General features: G+C 44.2%; 1 protein-coding gene across 1 annotated transcript in view; it reads right to left on the bottom strand.

The window, feature by feature from the left end:
* LOC119375915 (WD repeat-containing protein 7-like) overlaps positions 1 to 22,793 on the bottom strand; it is a gene marked incomplete at its 5' end in the record, with an annotated part of 69,094 nt that extends 46,301 nt beyond the window's left edge. The window contains 4 exons of the mRNA XM_049411323.1: positions 1,429 to 1,533; positions 3,302 to 3,434; positions 13,270 to 13,466; positions 22,598 to 22,793. Of these exons, the coding sequence (XP_049267280.1) occupies positions 1,429 to 1,533; positions 3,302 to 3,434; positions 13,270 to 13,466; positions 22,598 to 22,793 (631 nt within the window). The remainder of the gene's footprint in view (positions 1 to 1,428; positions 1,534 to 3,301; positions 3,435 to 13,269; positions 13,467 to 22,597) is intronic.
* Between the last annotated feature and the right edge of the window lie 474 nt (positions 22,794 to 23,267).

The raw sequence follows: 23,267 nt of genomic DNA, 5'->3' as shown, positions 1-23,267 counted from the left end.
ACGAGCGCCAGCCAGCAAGCGAGCCGACTACAGCCAGCCACAGCCGCAGCGGATGTTTTCGGCCGAGTCACGACTCGAGTGTGTGGTGCGGCATGTTCATGGTCGAAGTCAGGCTTAGAAATGTTATATGTTTGTGTCTATTGAAGGTTGCACGAAAACGCACGTGTGTAATCGCGACGACAATGCAAGGTCGGCCATGAGCGTCAAAGAAGTTAAACGTTTCAGCGCTAAAAGCGTCTCGGACTTCAACAGCAGTAAGTGGTACCGAGCGTGCTGACAGGATGCTGCTCGCAAAGGTGGATGCTTCGTTGCGCATACCCTGCCGATGTTAGGTAAGTGAACTGTTTTTTATATATTTTCTAGTCAGTAAAAGTTGCTCTTGCTGTGCTACTAATTCGCGCATCTGCCAGCGTGCCCACCGGACAGCGAGGACAAGAGCGATAGATCAGTGTTCACTTATGGTTCTTTGCAGATGTATTGAAATAATACCTCTAGCCACGTAAAATGATTTTGTCGCTGCATGTGCCCAGCTCTCACGGCCCTAGCATTGTAACTGGTATGGAATAAGTCTGAGAACTTGGCATAGTTTTTTTAAAAAAAAAGTTAGCCCCTTCGTTTGTTCTAGTTTTTCCGCTCCACAGCCAGCTCACCGGAATTCCCCTTATGCGGATTCTACAGTGTGTTGTATCTGCATATATTTTTTTATTCTAATGCTTGTTTTCTTTCAGTAGCACATCTAAATATTTTCCTTCTTACTTCCTGGTATTTTATGTTTTTTTTTCAGGCACTACCTAGAGAAGCGGTGCAGTGGCACACATTTGACAAGGAAGCACAGCATGCCTGGAAAGCTTGTTGCGGGGAAGATCGCCGATGTGATGAAGTTATCCTGTAATAATGATAAATATAGCACATGCCTCCCTTCAAATAGAATTTGTTCATTTTATACAGGCGCTGCTATGTTGCAGTCCTCAAATGCCCATTATTTAATATGCCAAAATTACGAGATCCCAGCAGAGAAATATGCCAGTAGATTTCCAATACACAAATACAGTAGTAATAGGCAAATAGAATGCCAATAGACAAATATACTACGAGTACGCCAATAGACAAACACAATAGGCAAATAGAGTGCCAATGGACAAACACACCAGTAAACAAATAGAGGTCGAATAGACCAGCACGCCACCTATAGACCCATACGATACCAATAGACCAATATGTTCAATAATCCGATAGGCTATTGGTTCTTCTATGGGTGATTTTTGCTAGGGCTTCATCAAGTCGTGTTCAATGAAAAGAGGCCCCTCGATTGATTCCCGTTTTCATTCTAACACTTTTATGCAATACATAAACGAAAAAATAAATAAATAAAGAGATACTCAATGGCCAATGAAGTGCAAATGCAACATATGCATGCAGAAGCCTTACCTTTGAATTCAGCCAGTAGTTGTGACATGTCTCGTGAAGTGCTAGCCCCCGTCCGAGCAGTGGAAGCATCTCTGCGCTGCTTTCCTTTCAGGGAGTTCAGGAAGCCTTGACACAAATTAAGAACAACATGTACAGTAGAAGATTGCAGGCAAGTAAAGAAACAGAAACCATGCATATTAGAGGAACAGAAAACAGGCAAACATGAGCAAGAGTTGACAGCAGGCTTAGTTGGTACTCTATTACAAGCAAAGGTGAAGGGGGACGGAAAGACAAGGAAGCCGGAATGGAGTATGAATGAGTGCATATTTTTCAGATGCGAGATTTTTCAGTTCTCTGGGATTTTTTTTGGAATTCCCTGTCACTCTTACCCTTAGCTGCAGATGACAACTAAAATTTTCTTTGTCAGATGGTGTGCCGTGCAGTTATCAAAATGTGATGCATGTTACAGTCCTACTAACAAGGCAGCCATTAAACGAATTTGCTTCCTTGTTGTCTAGGCATAAATTCACAACATTAAAGGCACACCAAAGTGAAACAATTAGTTTAGACTGATAAATTGTACTCTGAAAACTCTGTTGTCGTTAATTTCAATCAATGTCAAAAGTTGCACTTTTAAACTTCCCACTGAAATCTCCGATGATGACATGATGGATTTTGAAATATTTTTTCGTATTTTGGCCACACTGACTCAACAATTTTTCCAAAACTTGGTATGTCAAGTCTCTGGCTCCCTCAAAAGACAATGTACTTCATTTTTACCAATTAGGAACTATGTAGGCCCTAGCAGATGCCTTCGAAACCTATGATGTCACTGCGACTGGCGTGGGAACTTAAAGGTGGCGCCGCCACCCGCATTTTCTTTTTGTGCGTTTTCTCGTAGCAAGCGTGGTCTTTTTGGTGTCGTGGAAGAGCAATTGACTAACACGAGAAAAATCGTTTTTCTCTTTAGTGTCCCTTTAAAGTTGCCATCTCCCAATGAAGTGGCACTGGTTAGGCCTAGAGGCAGGCAGTGTGGAGCTGGGACAAAAATTTGATGGCGGCCAGCAGAGCAGGCACCTGGCAACATGCCATGTGCACCGCACATGTTCTTTTGGCCAATGGTTTGGCTTGGTTGGACTACAGTCAGCAAGTTGATGTGGTCATACTGCATTATAATGCCAATCACATAGCTGTATACTTGTGACAGTGCAGCTTAGTGCGATTTCCGTGCTGTACATGGCATGGCAAGATGCCAACAATCCGTTAAAATCAGCGGGACACAACTAATCTTTCATTAGAGGTGAACTGTTTACATTTCATTATAATACACATGATTGCAATTTTTTTTATCAACATCTATCTGTGTGCAAACTCAACATTGCCAACATTATTGAAAGGCACCTTCTACATTGCCTGTCATCATGGATTTGGTGACCATGACCTGCAGATACATTGATCCATCCTTATCATAACATCAAAAGATTTTTGTGCTTGCCTCTGCCTTATTTACGCTCAAATACTGCCACAAGTTAATTTCTCGCTCTGCACCATTTAACTTCTTTCAAATAAACATATATCTGGAATTTTAGTTGCAACAAGCAGCTACATCAGTTTGCATTAGAATAACTTAAATCCCAGCTACTTTGTATATCTTATCAGTATTCTCGGGAGACTAGAAACGAACACGAGGAAAGCTAAACAGGATAAAAGCAAAGCTTGTAATAGTCCATTCTGTGCAATGCACCGTATTCTGTTCCTACTTTTTTTCTCTTCCTCGTGTTGTTACTATTATACAAACTGCACTCACAAAATCTGCACACTACACAATCCTAATTTCTCCCATAAGTTTTTGTAGCGTGACATGCAGTGCAAACAAGCCATGCAAGATGCCTACCAATGAGTGCCTCAATGTCAAAGAACAGCACGTGACTGTCCTGATCAGTCGGGCTGGTCCTGAGCCCCTGAACCATGAGCGGGTGTGTCCGTGATCGTGTATGGGCACTGTCTCCAGCTTCATGTCCTCCATGCTGCATTCGTAAAGGGGAAACAAATGGCACCCTTCACTTGTGGGCATTTGAAGTCGATATAAGAATCATGACCTGTCTTGCGTCACCTGATCGAATCAGCTCAAGCAAGAGCCAAATATTTTGATAACTGGCTATGACAGGTCAGATCATGACACATTTGTGACTTTATTAAACAATTTTTTGTAATACCTTGTTGTACGTTGCATCTTAATAGCCATATTTGTATAACTAACAACACTGCATTGTTACCTGTTGTATTTTACATCTTAATAGCTATTATTGTATGTTTAGAAACATTACGCCGTTATTTTTCCTAATATGTATGTTTCTGCTGTAAATTCCTGTTTATTGTGCCTATCATTAACTATCATTACATAATCACAAACATTCTGGTACCTCTTTGTGCTTAGAATTTTGTTTTTAACGTTTCACCACTCTTCTCTGTAATGTCTGTTGATCCTGAGGGTATCATAAATAAATAAATAAATAAATAAATAAATAAATAAATAAATAAATAAATAAATAAATAAAAGGCCTTCATCCCACAGTAGACAGATTTGGCTGATGACCACAGAGGCTATGTGTTCTCGATATATATCTTTCAGGGGTGTGTTCACTTATGCATGAGCTGGGGTGTGATGTAATCGGAGTGAGCAATGAGTCCTCAGCATACCGCCTTTAGCTAAAGAGCATCTGCTAAAATGATCCAATCCCAAATATTGTCTTTATCAACAAGCAATGAAGCAAAATCTTATGGGGGGAAGCTGCTTTTTCGGACAAAAAATTTTTAAAAATCACTTTTCGTTAACATTATTTCTAGATTCTGCCACTCTGATATAACCTCACCAATTTTGATGCATGTTAGGTCATTACTTTAGCCATAACAGCTTTTTATATCACATCAGCAACCAGTGGTTTTTTTATTCATTGATATTTTTCCTGTAACCTTTTTCGTAACTTTACAATTTTCTTAGAGGCTTTTCTCGATTTTGGCACACTTATTTTGATCATTTTTGTCTTGCTGAAAAGCGTACTGTTTAGTGGGTGTAATAGAGTGTCAAATGTTACTTTCAGGAGATAAATTTTTATAAAGGATGAACTAAGAAAAGTGCTTTTTCTCAGTCATTCAGGTGAAAACTATGAAGCTTTATAACTTTTCTTCTAGGAAAGCTAGAACCATATAATTATGCTTGTTGCATTCCTTGGCGTGTGTAGAATCCAATGAATTTAATTCAACAGGATATGTGCTGCCAGTTTAATCAATATGTGATAGAATGATTTTTTTCATTAGGAATTATTTTAAAATTAATGGCATAGTATATGTAAAAACCGAGTACATATTGGATATCGGCACATGAAAATACATAATCGCTGAAGTTTTCGTCATCCTAGCTAATATAATATAACTATGTCTAAAAACTAGGCTTGTGTGAATATTCGAGCATTTCAAATATTCGAACGAATATTACAGTTATGGAATTCGCTTCGATTTGAATTTAAATTATTGGAAATTTCGAAGTATTCGAAATGAACGAATAGGTGTACATTAATCTGCATGTAACCTCCCTGTAAAGCTGGTTTCACTCCAGTGGAGGAGTGCTGTACCATGAATACACCTTTCCAGAAAAAATCCGCACTGCCGCAAAGACCCACTTCAAGGTTAAATGAACATATATTAGTACTAGGGGTCTGCGAATATTCGACTTTCGAATTCGAATTGAATAATACTTAATCGAATAATTCGATTCGGCTTTCGAATACCTAGTATTTGAAGTTTCGAATAATTCGACAGGAAGAATATCTAAAATGTGACAAAGGCCAATGGTGCAACTTGGTCAGGGTGGGGTGGCTAAAACTAACGCTAATGTCGTTACAGTAGGCCTTTCGTTAAAACTTTCACTGTTATAATAATAATAATAATATCTGGGGTTTAACGTCCCAAAACAACGTAGTGGAGGGCTCTGGAAATTTCGACCACCTGAGGTTCTTTAATGTGCACCTAAATCTAAGTACACGGGTCTCAAACATTTTCACCTCCATCGAAAATGCAGCCGCCGCGGCCGGGATTCGATCCCGCGACCTTCGGGTCAGCAGTCGAGCGCCATAACCACTAGACCACCGTGGCAACTTTCACTGTTATCCTGGTTTGAAAGCGAGCGCATCTTTACATTAAAGGAGATTATGTCATTTCTTCACGTAAAAAAACACATGAGAAAACAGTCAAGCCCTTCAAAAATTTGTTTCTAAAGCGAAGGCACTGACTCCTTGCGTAGTTCGCTCGCGTATGCCGCATGCGCCGTAAAACGTCCAGAATTTGGCCCGGAAACCCTCGGTGATTGGCTTCACTTGTGCAAAGTTGTTCACACCGTGCAGTCGTCACTGCCGCACAACAACACTCATTCAGAAACTCACATCGTTCCGGCGCGCAGCCGAAGATTTTTGGGTTTGGAGCACTCATGACGATGAAGCACAACATTACCGTTGTCAGATGAGCCGTAAACACCGTAACATCATGGCGAGAGAGCCTGAAGCCACGTCATGTGAAACAGCTTGTGTCGCTGCATGACAATCTGTAGTCTTTTGGTAGCAGTCACTCACTGCGTTATGTGCTCGAAGGCATGAGCAGATTTTATTTTTTTGTTCTTTCAAATATCAATAACATATTTTGTATTCGATATTTGATATTTTTGGCCATTATTCGGCACCATTCGATTCGAATTCGATTCGAGATAAAATTTCACTATTTGCACACCCTTACATATTACCCTCACATCGATTCACCATTTTTTAAGTTTAAAAGCTCGTTATACTGGCTTATATTCTCTAAGTATAGTAAATTTTAAAATGTAACATATTTTACAGGTTATCAGTAGCATTCTATCGAAAGACAAATCCTACTATACTATTCAAAGTTGCTTTCACTTCCCTTTGAACCAAAAGGAATGACATTTGCACATACCTTGTTTAAATTTTAAAAAAATATTGTGCAGGTTAGTTGGGTCATGACAAATTATGCTAATTTTTCTTTACAATATGTGATATATACTATTCGAATTTGATTCGAAATTATTCGACAAAATCCCTATTCGCTTCAAATTCACTACAAACGTAAAATGTAGGGATGGGCGAATAGTTAATTTGAGGTTCGAAGCGAATCAGAAGCGGATATGGTTAAATAATTTCGAATTGAATAGTTCGAATAGTATTTACCACATATTATTAAAAAAAATGAGCATTCTTGTCATGACCCTTGCACAATATTTTTAACGATTGGAACTAGGTATGAGTGAATGTCACTTTTTTGGTTTGAAAAGCAGCTTTGAATAGTATCAAGAATTGAATAGCAGTGGGGTGCAAGTTATAAGTCGATCGTACAATTTAAAAATTACTATACTTAGCGCATATAAGCCCATGTAACATGCTTTTAAAACTTTAAAAAAAATATATGTACATTTAACCTTGAAGTGTGGCTTCGCGGCAGTGCAGATTTCCCCTGGACAAATTGTTTCACGGCACAGCAACTGTAGGCTGCAGTGAAACCACCTTTACAGGAGGTTATGTGCGGTCAAATGTATACATATATTCGCTCATTTCGAATACTTCGAAATTTCGAATAATCTAAATTCATATCGAAGCGAATTCGAATACTGTAATATTCATTCGAATATTCGAAACGCCCGAATATTCGCCCATCCTCAGTAAAATGCACTATTCGCACAAGCCTACTAAAAACTACTTCCCCTTTTGAAGCTACATTTTGTAGCTATAGTTCCGGTTGCATGTTGGTGACATCCCTGATGTTATTACTAACACTATGAAGTCCACTCTGACCTGGGAATGCTATGAAAACATTAAAGTACAACATTATATGCACTGCAGCGTGCCTTTTTCTGGTGTCATCCGTTCAGACGGACTGAGTATTCAATACTTGTCAGTGCAGTCCTCAATACTTCAACTACTGTGCCTTTTCAAACTGGAGAAAGTACCATTTTGAATTTTTGTGACCCCTGTGTCAAAGGACTGCACCAGTCTCCTTGTAAGTAGATATTCCTGGATCATTTCAGGGAGCCTGGATTCTCTATGGTGCCTTATTCCCAAATCAAAGCTCCTCTCATGTCTCGTGCATGTCTGAAGACTTTTGAGGCTGATCACGCTTCTCTATATCTCTGAATAAATGCTCTGACGTTCTAGCAAGCTCTGCCAAACTATCTCCAATGTGTCAAGACTGTCCGCTCTGCAATGCAACAATTGCTAATGAGTCCGCTGTCCCTCACTTTTAAGGCTCATTCACACCTGCGACTGGCAACGGTCACGTGACCATTTGTGAGTGGCGACCAAAAAGCGATTCAAGGTGATCAACGTTCACGCTTGCATGCGACCTATACCTGTCGCCACACAGAATTCACATCTGCTCACATTGCTATTACCCCATAAAATAAGCTGATTTCCTGTTCCTGTGCCTCTAATTGGTCCAGAGGTTTGCAACTGCAGTCGTGCGACTGAAAAAAAATGCCATGCCTGCGTGGAAAGCGCAGCACAGTCACAGCAAAAGCTGGAAGAATGGCATTTCTAGAGCCGGCTATAAACTCTCTTGGGGCTACTAATACAAGTACACTACCAAAGTACCCACTACGCCATAAATCATAATTTTTGTGAAGTTGGGAAGCGCCTACTGCGCCATTATTCATCATTCTGAGAAGCGAGGTAACAGCTACACATATGTAAGACGTTAGCACTTTGTTGATGCGATGGCTGATGACGAAGAATTATGGCTGAGCCCTTTGTAATGGTTTGGAAGCTTTAAACGACCCACTAGTTATGTAATTCGCATTGTGTGACGCCTGGTCATTATTTCACTCTCCCACAACACTATATAACATAGGGTAACGTGAGAAAGAGAGAAAGAGCGAGGGAAAGAACTTTATTGAGACACTGAGGAAGTGGATCATGGCGGCTTTATGGGCCTCCTTGGCAACCAATAGAACTGCACTTGCGAGGAACCCACTATGCTATACACCTTTTCACAGAAGCACCCTCGCACCCATGCTCGCACCAGTGCGCTGCAGGGTTCGAGGGTATGTTTTCAGTGTTGCCATCGTGCTTTGGGCTGCGCATGTTGTATCTGTACGCTTGGTACGCTTGGATGTTGTTTGCGAATTAGGCCCTTCTTTGCGATAAAAAGCGATTGTCATGGTCGGAAATGGTGCGTATTCAAAGAACCGATCGTCTGGCCATCACTGTGTCGTGCACGGGTGCACGAACAATCAGCGGAAAAGGAACATTTTAGGCGTGTTTGTGTGCCCGCAGCACAGCACGCCGCGCGAGGATTGCAAGTGTGACATGTTCTCGCTGTATCACTTTCCGTCGTCGCCGGAATTGCAGAAGAAATGGGTGGCGTCGGTAAATCGGAAAAAACTACCGTGCTTTGGGCTGCGCCAGTGCTGTGTGTGTGTTGCTTCGGTACGCGTTTGTGTGACTGTGTTATGCGCCTGTGTCCGATACGAAGTGACTACCATGGCAGAAAATTTACTGCATTCGCATAGCAAGTCATCTGGTCATCACTGTGTCGTGTACGGGTGAACGAACAAGCAGCGGAAGAGAAATATTTAAGGTGCAATCGTGTGTCCGCAGCGCATGTACGCCACGCGATGAGTGCAAGCGTGGCATGTTCGCGCTGCATCGTTTTCCTTCGTCGCCTGAATTGCGGCAGCAGTGGGTGGCTTCACTAAATAGTAAGAGCTTGCGCGTGTCGCCCTGGTCACGCCTCTATTCCCGGTATTTCGTTGGCGGCAAGAAAAACGACGAGAACAACGTTCCCAAGCAGCATCCTAGATAGGAAAGAAAGGTACGCAAGCCACTGATGACTCACCTACTAACTCGTGAGAATGTTGCGGATTCACACTTCATATCGTCCATAACACAGCGGCCGACACGGCTGCAAACTCCGCCTTGCCCGGTTACGCATGTGCAGCCTGCGCGCGCCGTACTTCAGCGGACGGCCCATCGGAAACCGACGCGCGATCGGCTTGCGACGGTGTCACATTCCCCTTCACCAGCACGACTTTTTCCTTCACATTGTGCGCCAGCGACTGACCCACACAGTCAAACTGCGCGTAGCTGCGCGACTCCAGTGCCTCGTAGTTGCACACCTGGCGAAGACCCCACGCATTCGCCTCAACGAGATATAAACAATGTTCGCTCGCGGTATTTCTGGCCACTCACAGGTCTCCTCGACCTAGTCTTCGACGTCGTCGGGGTGAATGTAGGTCAACTGTATCTGTGAAGGATTGTGCGGTGTTTACAGTTTACAGCTGACAAACTTACGCGCCGCGAACGAGTATGCGCGGAGGTTTGAAATTGATGGATAATCCGTAGACATTTAGTACGCCAATAAAGGAAAGCGGTAGACAGCTGCAAGAACGCTCTAGTTACCGATTATTAACACTTCACGCCGTGATCGACCTGGTACTACGCTGGCTGCTACTGGTACCGACGACGAAGCACTGCCGTTCGCAGACGCGGAGCTAATTCTTGCGTCGCACGGGCAAATGCGCGCCGCTGAATGGTTCAGACAGCGACGAATAAGTCAATGGCAGCGACGATACCAAACAAAACAGCTTAAAGAAACGAAAAATCAGCAAACACAGGCTTTAGCAGGGACCTCACACCAACAGATAGCGTGCCGGTTCGAGTACGCGCAGCCCAAGATGGCGATTTCGCCAATCTTGCACGTTAGACGGCGCGCATTTCAATATGGCGCCTCCCTGGCGTGAGAACTTGAAAAGGTGTATAAACCGTCATAATTTTTGTGAAGTAGGGAAGAAGCCACTATGCCATTTTTTGTCATTCTGCGGAGAACCGTGGTACCCGCTAAACACCTGTAAGGCATCATGTGCATTTTGTTGATGCTGTGCCTGATGATGAATTATGGAAGAGCCCTTTGTAATGCGTTGGAAGCATTCAACAGCCCACTCGTTGCACAATTCGCGTTGTGTGATGCCTGTTGGTTGTTATTTTAGTTTTCTTCCACGCTATATTACATATGTTAATGTGGTTCCTTCCCAACATGAAGCCTGTATACAGTCTTTTTGCAAAGCAGTTTCAAGCACCAACATGGCTCCCAGGTAGAACACTGGGCTCCCGTGTAGAGTGCCCCGGTTCGAACCCCGTTCCATCCTGGATATTTTTAAAGACGATAGTCTTTTTTGGGGAACTTAAACGCAGAAATTTTGGTCTGCCTGTCTGTCTGTCTTTCTGTTTGTCTGTCTGTCACCCGATTCAGCCACCCGGCCAAAGTTGAACCACCTGCCCAAGAGCCAGCCATCTTGAACGGCTGACTAGGTTCATACTTGTGTACATTGTCGATCAAAAAACAAACATTACGCATATCTGAGGCACAACATCACTAGGTAAGTATTAGGTGGTGTGTTCCTTTAATAGAAAATACATAGATACATGATTCTAAAGACCCTAGACTCTTAAGCTGCGCTGAAAATGCGACTGCGCTGAAACTTGCCTTCCTCCGTGCCCTCTGCACGAGCTCATTGTAGTGTTTCGATTTCGGTTCAGTATTGCACTGTACGAATGCCATGGGGCGCCGCTCTGGCATTCCTGTTTTACCCAGGCGACATGTAAATAAAAGTGTGTGGAGAGTACTCGTTTAGTACGGACCGTTCTTCTGCTTCGGCGCTTCGTGCCAAACTGCACGTTCGGGCTGGCTGGCGTCCCCGCCGGTCGCGTTGGTAACCTCCGGTCTTCGCCTGTTGCTGCGCCGGGACTACCAGCCCGCAACACAGCACTCATGTTTCCTTACGTATTGCCAGATGGCGTCCATATCTCACGTAGCGCGTACTTCTATCATCTTTAGACGACATTTGCAGCAAAGCACGCAGATACGCGGCCAATTTTTTTCCCTGTTTCATTTTTTTCTAGGCTTGCGCGAATATTCGAGCACTTCGAATATTCGAACGAATATTACAGTATTCGAATTCGCTTCGAAACGAATTTAAATTCTAGGAAATTTCGAAGTATTCGAAATGAACAAATAGACAAACCGCACGTAACCCCCTGTAAAGGTGGTTTCACTGCAGTAGAGGTGTGCTATACCGTGAATACACCTTTCCAGGAAAAATCCGCACTGCCGCGAAGTTTTACTTCAAGTTTAAATGAACATACAGTAAAACCTCGTTAATTCAAAGTCACTGGGACTGTGAAAAATCTAATTAAGCAGGTTTTCGAATTAACCAACATACAAAAAGCGGGATGAAAGGAACTTTGAATTACTGGAAGCAATCAGAGGTGATCGTTTGCTGTTCCTGCTAGTTTGTGGCTACGAGGGTAATGTCTTCCAGCAATACCCGGTCCAAATTTTGCCGCTAAAGTGGGAAACGGTGGGCCTCGCTGCTGCCAGTGCAAGAAAAAAAATAGGGGGAAAAACGGTCTCGTAATCAACTGACATGCGCGCCTGCGGAAAAGACGTGCTTCGCTGCAACACAGTGGTGGCACGCGGGCAGCATGTCACCTGCTCCTGGCAGCGTCAGCGCGTCATGATGCGACCATTCGCCCATTCTTTCTGGTGAGATAAAGAATTTAATAATGACCAGTGTGACGGAATTCGCTATGTGTTCTGGGTGGAAAAGATGATCATTGAAGTGTTCGAACTGAGTTTTCGAAGTAGGCGTTGCAGGCAAGTATTCTGCCAGCAGTGCTAGTGTGCAAATTGCCGGAACAACAGCCATTGGGAGGTTCGCATACATCGCGAATTCCGTCAGACCGCCCTTTATTAATTTCTCTATTTTCCCAGAAAGAATGGGTAAATCATGGCACACTGACGTTGAGAGAAGCATGCGTCATACTGCCCGCGTGTCGATGCTGTGTTGCAGTGAAGCACATCTTTTCCGCAGGGGCACATTTTAGTTGACCACGAGACCGCCTTTTGTTTAGTTTTTTTGTTCCTGCGCTGGCAGCAGCGAGGCTGGGATGCTTCACTAGTCACTCATTAGTATCGCTACAATGCATTGCCTTGTGGCTCCTAAGGGCCATAGTTTCTGCGGATTTGCGGCTAAATCGGGATCGGGGAATTGGCACATGGCACCTAAAGTTTTCGAAGTAGCCGGGCTGGTACTGACCGCCGCTTCAAATTATCCACTCAAATTTACATTGCGAAATACGGAGCCAAAGAAATCCTTCTAATTATGCGGGATTTCGAAATAACAGAGTTCAAATTAATGAGGTTTTACTGTATTACCCTCACATCGATTCATCATTTTTTAAGTTTAAGAACTTGTTATACCAGCTTATATGCTCTAAGTATAGTAAATTTTAAAACTTAACATATTTTACAGGTTATCACTTGCATTCTACCGGAAGTCAAATGCTGCTATTACTCAAAGTTGCTTCCACTTCGCTTTGAACCAAAAATAATGACATATGCATATGCCTTGTTTCAACTTCAAAAATATTGCGCTGGTTAGTTGGGTCGTGACAAATGTGCCCATTTTTCTTTATAATATGCAATATAAACTATTCGAATTCGCTTTGAAATTCGCTTCGATCAAATCACTATTCTCTTCGAATTCGCTTCGGACCTAAAATTTACTATTCGCACAAGCCTATTTTTTTCCCCCTTATTTCGCACGATAGCAGTTACGGACATCAGCGGCGGCGGCAGTGGACAACTACGGCGCCAAAAACGGCCGTTGTGTTCTCATAACAGCTTTTGCTGTAAAAGTGAGCAGTAAGTGATGAGCCTAAGCAGTTGCCTTGCGACCAAAGCGGCCATTTGTGACCAACTCGGTGGTGTGTATGAGTGTGTATGATAGAAGATATTCCTGACCTGGTGTCCGGGAGCATGGTGGTGCGAAGAGTGGTGCCGATGGCTCATTCCACGCTGGCTGGCGTGCCGTATGACAGCCATGTTATGGTGATGCCCAGCCACGCTTGTCATGCGTTCTACTCGGTGCCCAGAGTAGTCTTCGCATGCGTTCAGGATTTCCTCCGCTGCTAGACCCCGAAGGACTCGGTCTAGGTGGCCTGCACAACCAAACATATCTGCTGATTGCATCATCACCTTTGTAGACCTATTGATGTCAATTGAAGCATAAAGGCTTCTCTCAGAAGTCTCCAGTTGCTGCAAGAAAGAGAAAAAAAGAACGAACGAAACTAGAAGGGAGCATGATGACATGCCTCACTCTCTTCAAAGCTTATTTGTGTATCGGCTTACGAGAAGTAGGCCCTTCAAAGTTGCCACACAGCTTCTTACGGCTATCTAGAAACAGCTAAGAAAGATTCTTGGTTTATATCAAAATGTTCAAAAAACAATTTTATCATACATGTCTAAATTGTTTCTTATGTGAAGTGAACAGAAAACAAGAAATAAATTTAACCCAAAACTTGATATAGCGAACTTCAAGCTTGAAAAAAAAAACATAGGTTTGGGCATGCTGGTATTACATTTCAGCATTTAGCGTAGGATACAGTGCAAGGACAGAGTGATATAAAATATACATTGTATATCACACATCTTTGTGTTGTGTCTTGCGCTAGATGCTGAACTTTGGCATATGTTTCCCTTGGACATAGTGCTTACCATGTGCCCGCTCTGTAGCCTCTAGCCAACAGCCAACAAACTGCATTATTGACAAATGCATTGCAGCTATGATATTGCAGTTAAGATACAGTAAAAGCTCATTAATTCAACACTCATTCATTTGGGAAATCAGATAATTCGGGCGTGCTGTCTAGTCCCAGCCAGCATATACATTGTTCAATGGCATCAAGCTCTCGTTAATTCAGTCGTATTTGGCTGGTTAATTCGGACGATCCTCGGAGCATTCCAAGGACGAAGCGCCGCAAATATGCGACATAAAGCAGCGAAAATCACATTTTCAACCAAAATAGCCAAAGGCTTTCATAAAGATGTGCTCGTCATTCACAATCATGTAGTTGGTACGTTGTAGGGTATGGGTTCAGAGCCTGTTTCGGAATGTATGAGGCCAAGTGGGAAAAGCGATTTTTTTTCCAGACATCATTTTTTGGTTTTTGATCATGTTAAATGCGCATCTTATCGCCCATCATTTTGCTGCATAAAGTTCCTGTCTATGTGGTTTCTTTGAAAAGATACAGGCAAAAATATTAGACCACCCATCATCTACGAAACCGAAACTGAAAGTGCCAGTTTTGTGTGCATCATACGATTAAAGGGACACTAAAGGCAAATAGCAATTTATGTCAGCATGAAAGTTCAATGTATGACAACGTCTAAAACGGCAATATTATCAACAGCAGTGCCCTACTTACCGAGAAATTAAGGTAAATGTATCCTACGATGGAGTGCCACGAGTGGGACATTTTGGAAGTGATTCCAATGATGAGGGAGAGTCTGAATACAATTAATCACTAGTAATCAAACTAGCTGCAATAAAAAAAGAACCTTCTGTGCATCAAGACACGTAATAAGATGCTGCTTGTTCGTTTCTGTTTGATTCATGGAAAAAAGAACCTCTCTGGTGTTGCAACGAGGAACAGCGCGCGTGGCTCGAAAGTTCCGTTTTCACCGAACTGCGCTTCGCCCGGCGCCCTGCTTCGCTCACGCGGTCGAGTCTCAGTGGTAGTTTTGGTATCGCGTACTGCCACGTGTGTTTTGCATGCTTGTGAAAGTCGCTCTGACAGAAAGTTCGACAAAATACCGCATGCACGTGATGTTGCCGGATGCCCGAATGGTGCACGCCGCCAGTGCATGCCGCCGCGCAGTAAATATGGGCAACGTTGTGCATGGAAACAGTGACGTACGAAATACCGCTTTCAGGCGGATGATTTGAAGTGTGCTAACGCGGCGCGGACCACTGAAATGTGATTCTATTTCAAAATAAGCACTTCCTTGGCATAAAAGTTGCACTACGAGGTTTCTGGACCGCTATTTCAATCAACGTTGACTTAATATTTGCCTTTAGTGTCCCTTTAACTTGATATGTAGTATTTTTTTGGTTACTATTTCACAATCATATCAAGTGCAAACATGTAATAATGCTTAATAGCATTGTCAACACATCATTTTTAATCATAAAAGTCGAACTTCAAGGTGGACGTGCAACGTCATACATCTGTTGTTAACGCTCAAGGGCACGTATGTGAGCTTGTCTATGATCAAACTTAATATGTACGACGCTGTGTGTCATTTCACTAATGGCAACAGAAGCACGTTTGATATTTTGAAGCAAGTTGGCATCGAGCCTGGCCTCTACACTGCAAAAGCTTGCCTCACAAAAGATCGGCACCGCATCGCAAACGCATCCCATCATGGCACTGATGCTGCAAAGCAAGCTAGAAAAAAAATGGCGAGTTGCCGCTCGAGCAAATGCACACCAGAGTAATGTCCATGATGGAACTAACTACAAATATCAAGGATTTTAGCGCTCCTGATCACAGTGTGTAAGCGCTGCACCAGTTTCAAATCTTTGTTGATTTTCTCAGAACTTATATTTTTGGTATTTTTCCTTATAACTTTTTTTCTAATAAAAATTTTTCATTAAAACTTGGCAGACTTCCTTATCACATTAGTGGGTGTGCAATGAACCTCAATAAGCAAAATCGTGCCACAAGATTTAATATGGCTGCCTCTTATACGAAGGTGCCCCTAGTGTTAGCGCATATTATCTTGTTATTTAATCACTATGCCTTTAATATTCATCTGATCTCATTTCTTTTGGTTCACTGCACTGGCTGAAGCTTCTTTGATGTCCCTACAAAAAACGAGGCTTTTTTATTGAGTGGAAATTGAGTTAGGACTGTTCGTGTAAGGCCCACTTTTAATGAAATTTTTAATTTGAAAAATTAAATAGGACTTGCTTTATAATGCTCACATGTGCCTAAAAAGGTGTGCTTTATAATTTGGACTAATAATCTCTAGTGCTTATCGCTTTTTAAAATTTTTTTTTCCCGACACTTGGCCTCATACCTCAAGTCTTGAGCCAGGTTCACATTGTGAGGAAGTTGCAAATGACAAGAACTGTGGCTTTTGCGCTGCTCTAATGCAAAATAATTACTGGATTTACGTATTCCTCAAGAAAATAAAAGTACATTGATGAAATGGGCATTTTTCAACTGTTTTTCAGATACTTTCGATACTTCAGCATTCGATTAATTCCGTGAAATCCGAATTAATGAGCTTTTACTGTAGTTCTATACTTGCAGTGGTGGGAAACCTGCGCCAATTGCGCCAATCTGAGCCAACTGGCAATTGCTGCTCCACACTGCTCCAAAAGGGTCTTTTTTGCCTAATTTGTGCCATTGCTGCGCCACAACGTGGTGTTAGGAACCGAAACTAATGTTTCGTGGACAGCGCGCTTCGTGAGTGAATGTACGTCGTGGTCGCCATCTTGAGCTGCTGCATTTGTTAATGGCGCCACTAGCGTTCCAGTCGTCGTGACAGCCGACGCAATCCAATATCAGTGGCAATGGTACAGCAGCACTAGCACCCTAGCTACCCTAGCAGCACTGCAACCGCGCCGCAATATTCGCTTTCTGCAACGATGTGCACTCCTCGATGCTGATGCTCTAGCTGTCCTGGCAGTGGACGGAAGTGCGTTTGTGTTGTCACCTAATAAAAGCGTGCAGTATGGTTACGACAGAGCTACGCTTGCTGTTCCGTACGTGTACGGTTATCGTAATGGCGTGAGTGTAGCGTGGTTTCTGTGTGCACGATCCGCAACGATCAACTCCTCAACAGCGAGCTGCTTTCGTTTCTACAAAGCGGTGTGCATGTGAACGCGGTCCGGCACAACGATCAGCGGCAAAATGCATGCAATAGGCTTAAAGCAGCGCGACGCGACAGGGTTGTCAGCGATACGTCATACTGGCGCGGTCGTCGGTGGCCGCCACCTCACATTCGTTCTTTCCCTATGCTTGCATCGCTGCAATCGCGCGGAAGTAGGAATCATTTATCGACCGATTTCCGCACTTTCGAAGAGAGACACTGTGGCATCAGCAAGTTCAGCGGCGCAGAAAACTTTAATTGCGTAAAACGTTATCGCGGCACGCAGTATGTATATTAGAGCTGTGCACGGGCCGTATTTCCGAGCCCGAGCCCGGCCCGGGCCCACTGACTTTGTCGAAGGCCCGCCCGAGCCCGACGGCAAAGAGCTGCGAGCCCGCCCGGCCCGGCCCGACGTACGAAAACACCATCCCGAGCCCGGCCCGGCCCAGCCCGGCTTTTTGAAGGTTCGCTGTGAAAACAAAACATCGTTTTCCAGTAATTTGGCATTTTATTGAGCATATAAAATATGATCAAACGACACACGACGAACAGTGTCTATTGCACAGATTACAAATTGTTGTGCAAAAACAGCAAGTAGTCCACCGATTCCGGCTTCAACGATGTGCGGCGCTTTTGCATTATGTAGCCCGCCGAACTGCATGAAGTTACGTGCGCTGCTTGCACTCGTCGCCGGAATTGCTAATATCTTTTTGCCAGCCTGGCAAGCTTGGCATATCTCTGCTGCTTGTTTTTCCAGAAGACTAAAACTTCAGATGGACAGGACGGCGATTCCATAGAGAGATAATCGGAGAGCTCATCTTTTGTAACTGCTACATTCTCACCACTGTCGCTCCACTCGCTGAACTGCAATGGAAAGGAAAAGCAGAAAAGGCGCTGTATACGCGCTGGAAAACAATTCCCGCTCATTCTCTATGTTTCGGGCTTGAATCGGGCTTTGCGCCGGGCCCGAGCCCGGCCCGACAAAACTCCAAGCAGCCCGAGCCCGGCCCACGGGCCGGGTCGGGCTCAGGCTTTCGGGCTACCCGGAGCCCGTGCACACCTCTAATGTATATATTAGAGCTGTGCGAATAGCAAAATTTTGGGTGCGAAGCGAATTCGAATATTGAAGTGCGAGTGCGAATCGAATCAAATATTTTTCGAATATTTCTCGAATATTTCTAGAATATTTTTCGAATACTTCGAAGTGAAATTGCAGAAAAAAAAAGTTAAGAGAGGATTCCTAAGCTTATTCTTATGAGATAGCAACACGAAAGTGTTTCTTTTTGCTAGGTTGATGAAGCACTGGTGGTGTGGTGTTTCATAGTTGTCTTATCAAGAATGAGGCAATGTAGAGGCCGAATTCTATTTATGTACATGATTTGGTGCAACCAAAGTGTTTCCGACAACACTTTACACATGAAAGGCAAAGATGCCATTTCCTCAGCCTCCCCTACTCTTTAAACTTCTGTGGAAGCCCAACTGATGTGGCGGACAAGGGTGTGCTCCCTTCAAGTCCGCAGTTCCAAATCTGCCTCGAAGACGTTGATATATAAGAACATCTGAAATTTTGGATGCTAAAAAGCTTTGGCTTCCCATTTTTCGGACCTTCTGCCCAAATTTCAGGTCCAAAACAGCATTAATTGAACCCCCACCTCTGCCACATCTCTCATCTCCATGTTGGAACCAGCGTTTTCTTGAGTTAATACATCTGCGACCGTAGCAGAGCTTGAAAGGCAGCTTTGCCGCAATGTGATGAGGTGAAGCATACTGAAAATCTAGGGACCACTTCCAATCAGACATTGACTGTCTCGGCAAAGTTCGACTGTAACGGAGCTTGAAAGGGACCCTAAATCACCAACAGGCGCTCGCTAGCTCCTCTCCGTGCCTTTTCTCTATCGACAAACAGCCGTGAATACGTCACCTGTATGATTAGGTGACGTCGTGAGCAAGAGACGCTGTCAGTGGATGAATAAGAGCCTGTTTTCTGCTACCAAATGCGCGCGCTTCTTGCATTTCCACTTCGGACGCTGAGGAAAGGCACTCGGAGAGATGGATAGACGAGCCGACAAACGCAGCCTAGCGAAGGAAAGAGCGAAACGAGAAAGCGCGTGCAACTCCGCCAGCGTTCGCTGTAGACTTGTGCACAACTGCAACACCACAACTAAATTTCGACCTCTGGGTGGTTTAGGGGCCCTTGAAAGGCAGCTTTGCCGCAATACCGGGGTGTGATGAGGTGAAGCATATTAAAAATCTAGGGACCACTTCCAATCGGACGTTGACTGTCTCTTGGCATAGTTCGACCGTAACGGAGCTTGAAAGGCAGCTTTGCCGCAATACCGGGGTGTGGTAAGGTGAAGCATATTGAAAATCTAGGGACCACTTCCAATCGGACGTTGTGTCTCGACAAAGTTCGACCGTAACGGAGCTTGAAAGGCAGCTTTGCCGCAATACCGGGGTGTGGTAAGGTGAAGCATATTGAAAATCTAGGGACCACTTCCAATCGGACGTTGACTGTGCCTTGGCAAAGTACGACCGTAACGGAGCTTGAAAATGCAGCTTTGCCGCAATACGAGAGTGTAATGAGGTGAAGCATTTTAAAAATCTGAAGGGGTCACTTTCAATCGGACGTTGACTGTGTTTGTTTTTGGGAAGTTCGAATAGTAAAATTCGAGTGCGAATCGAATCGAATAGCAAACACTATTCGAAAAATATTCGAAATTTCGAATATTCGCACGCCCCTAGTATATATATATATATATATATATATGTGTGTGTGTGTGTGTGTGTGTGTGTGTGTGTGTGTGTGTGTGTGTGTGTGTGTGTGTGTGTGTGTGTGTGTGTTTGCACGTGTGTTTATTGGGTGTCCCCCAGCTAACTTGTGCCAAGGGTTTAAAAATGCAATATTAGAGGCAGTTGAGTGAAATCATTTACATATTGCTGACAGCCACCTTGCGCGCTACAGATACTTTTTGTTTTGTAAATTGTTAATTAGGATTATTTAACTCAATTTCTAAATATTGACTTTAGGCAAGAAGTGGGATTTGCAAAGTTCGAGAGCGTCTTCACAAACCCCCATTGCATTATTTGCGAGAAAGGAAGTCTCACGTGTATCATTTTTTCCGAGCTGCAAAAAAGCCCGAGAAATACGAAAAAAAAAACACGTGACTAGCGCTTTCGCGCGCCGCCATTGTGCTGCTCTCAGCCGTGGTTTGAGCGAACGAAATCAGCTGCGGCCGCGACTCGCCGGCTTCGTCACAGCTAGTTGCAGCGGTAGGCCGATAAATTGGCAGTAGTTTCTTGGCCTGTGTCAGCCAGTTGGCGCGCGTGACGGTGCAAGTTTTAGCGAGCCCGGGCCAAGCAACAACCGCCAACTTATCGGCCTACCGCTGCAATGGAGCCGGTGAGCCGCTGCCGCAGCTGATTTCGTTCGGTCAAACCACAGCTATGGTGGCTACCATGGCTGAGAGCAGCACGATCACGGCGCGCGAGTGCGCTAGTCACGCGGATCTTTTTTTTTTTGTATTTCGCGGGCTTTCCTTGCAGCTTGGCTAAATTCTAGGCAAAATTTTCTTCCTCTGTATGTTTCATGAAAAGTCCGTGCCTGCTCAAAACACAGGGGTAGCTGCTCCAAAAGCAGATTTTGCCTGCTCCAATGGCTGCTCCAAAATGCTGGAAGGCATTCCCACCACTGCACTTGCTTTCTCCTAATGTGCAAGTAATGAGTATGACAGTAAAATAAGACTACAAGAAATAAAACACACATAGCATAGTAAAACAGACTGAATATAGGCTGCCAAACGTATTAATGTTAAAACGTCCCCACGTGGGAGCGGCCCACGGCGCTGCCGCCCTGAACGGCTGCGGTGCTCCTCAGGACTATCTTAATAAAGTTCATTGTCTGTCTGTTCTGTGCTTGGTATGGTCTGTGTGTACATGCCTTTGAAACATCCATTCCGGCTTAGTGCATGCACCAGTTTCTCATGTAGCGCAGTGCATGAAATGTGGTTGCCTTATGCAGCCTGGACTGTTGCAATGTGAATCATTGCTTTTTGCCATCCCTTGTTTTTCCTTTAATGGAGTTTCCATTGTTCACCGACACCGAAGGTAATATACACAAATGTTTGCAAGCTGTTTGCATTCATCAGTAAGTACGTACAACGGGCTATTATACCTGTGTTCACATATGCTGTAAACTAATATACTTGCATTTACATAAGAGCCCCAACCTTTTCTCACCAGACATGCCAGCACTTCAACACTGACAGTATTAAGTGTGCTGCAAGCTCTCCCAGTTCCCCATTCATTGGTGGGAAGAGAAAGAGGAGGAACTTCACGGCATTCTGGGAAAGGATAACGGTTTTCCATAAGAGCAGGAACTTTGAGGACCCCTGTCTTAATAATAAAAATGACACCATTTCCCGATAAAGGGGACCATGAGGCGGTTCCGCTGGCGTTTGTTGGGCATGCTACCGACCTTGCGTCGTGGAACACGAAGAGGAGCGCTACGCACGTCTTGTCTTCCCCCTAGCCTGGCCGTTAATTCTCACAGGGCGAGCGAGGAACGCGGTCGACAGGCGCGCGAGAGGGCGGCAGTGTAGGAGAGGAGAGAGAGGGGGAGGGGATGCGCATGCACTGGTGCTCATCGCGGCATTGCGCAGGAGAGAATTTCGGCATGTCTATAGCCTGTGTTTCAGAGGAAGATAGGAAAGGGGGAGGGGAACTGGAGGGAAGGGGAGAGGGGAAGTGGAGAGGAGGTGTATGGAGAGGGAATGCGCATGCGCAGTAAGGGTGGTCACGCCGCACACCACCACCACCACCACCACTACCACCGGTTTGAACTCCGCTGTAAGATGCTTCGCATCTAATAACAATATCTGGGGTTTAATGTCCCAAAACCAAGATATGATTATGAGAGACACCGTAGTGGAGGGCTCCGGAAATTTCGACCACCTGGGGATCTTTAACGTGCATGTGCCTCAAACATTTTCGCCTCCATCGAAAATGCAGCCACCGCGGCCGGGATTCGATCCCGCAACCTTCGGGTCAGCATTCGAGCGCCATAACCACTAGACTACCGTGGCGGGCAGACCCCTGTCTTACCACAAGGTTAATGAATATAGACGTTTGAAAAAACATTTATCATTGTAAACCGAACCAGCAGTTTTTTTTATAATGCTTCACTGTCATCAGGGTTGCAAAAAAGTCAACTACAACAAACGGACAAAATGCACTGTCACATTGTAAAACGCAATCCTTTTGCACTGCCTCCAGTTTCATCCTTCAGGTGACAGCTCACCATGGCTGCACACCAATTGGCTCACATTTAGGCACTGTTGCCAAGCGCTCTTATTCTGATACGTACTCCTAAGGCTGAGCAATGTGGCTCTGCGCACAACTTCAACGCTCTCACCTGTCTCCATCTGCCAGACATGAACAGAGCCATCCAAGAGGCCGACCACCATGAAGTCGTGTGAGGGTCGCCACTTTACCACACTGAGAGGGAAGTGGTGTCGAGAGGCCAGCAAGATGCGTTTGCGTTCCTTCAGGTTCAGCAGCGCCACCGAGTGGTCACTGGCCACACTGCAGATGCTTTGCAGCACTCGTGGCTGAAAGTGGAATATGTTTATAGGATAGCAGAGATTTAGATGAACTTACCAAAGCTTTTCCACATATAAAAAAACTTTCTTCAAGTCCAGCACTTCTTTAACTACACAAACATTACTCTGTAAAACATTGGACTATAATTAGGAGATGCTTGCTTTGTAACATGTATATGTACTTGTTACATGTATATTACACGTACTTTCTTGCTTTCATGTTCTGCATGATGCATCAGGATGATGCTTTTTCAGAGGAAAGCATGAACATATACTTGTTTACTTTTCATTGTGTCCGGGTTTCACTGACTAAAGGTGTTTCATGCATTATCGCTTGGCGCAGGCCACACATGTGTGTATTTGAACCTCCGTGAAATTTCTAATGTTCTAATTGGGTTGCATGCACGAGGCAAGTGCTTGCTTATGCAAGCCCCAGTGATAATGCTGGATTGTACAATGACGCATGCACCAATGCCTGCACTT

Source organism: Rhipicephalus sanguineus, unplaced genomic scaffold, assembly GCF_013339695.2.
Source record: "Rhipicephalus sanguineus isolate Rsan-2018 unplaced genomic scaffold, BIME_Rsan_1.4 Seq102, whole genome shotgun sequence".
NCBI classification, from domain to species: Eukaryota; Metazoa; Arthropoda; class Arachnida; order Ixodida; family Ixodidae; genus Rhipicephalus; species Rhipicephalus sanguineus.
The sequence above is the reverse complement of the archived record's forward strand: the minus strand, read 5'-3'. Positions and strand labels throughout refer to the sequence as shown.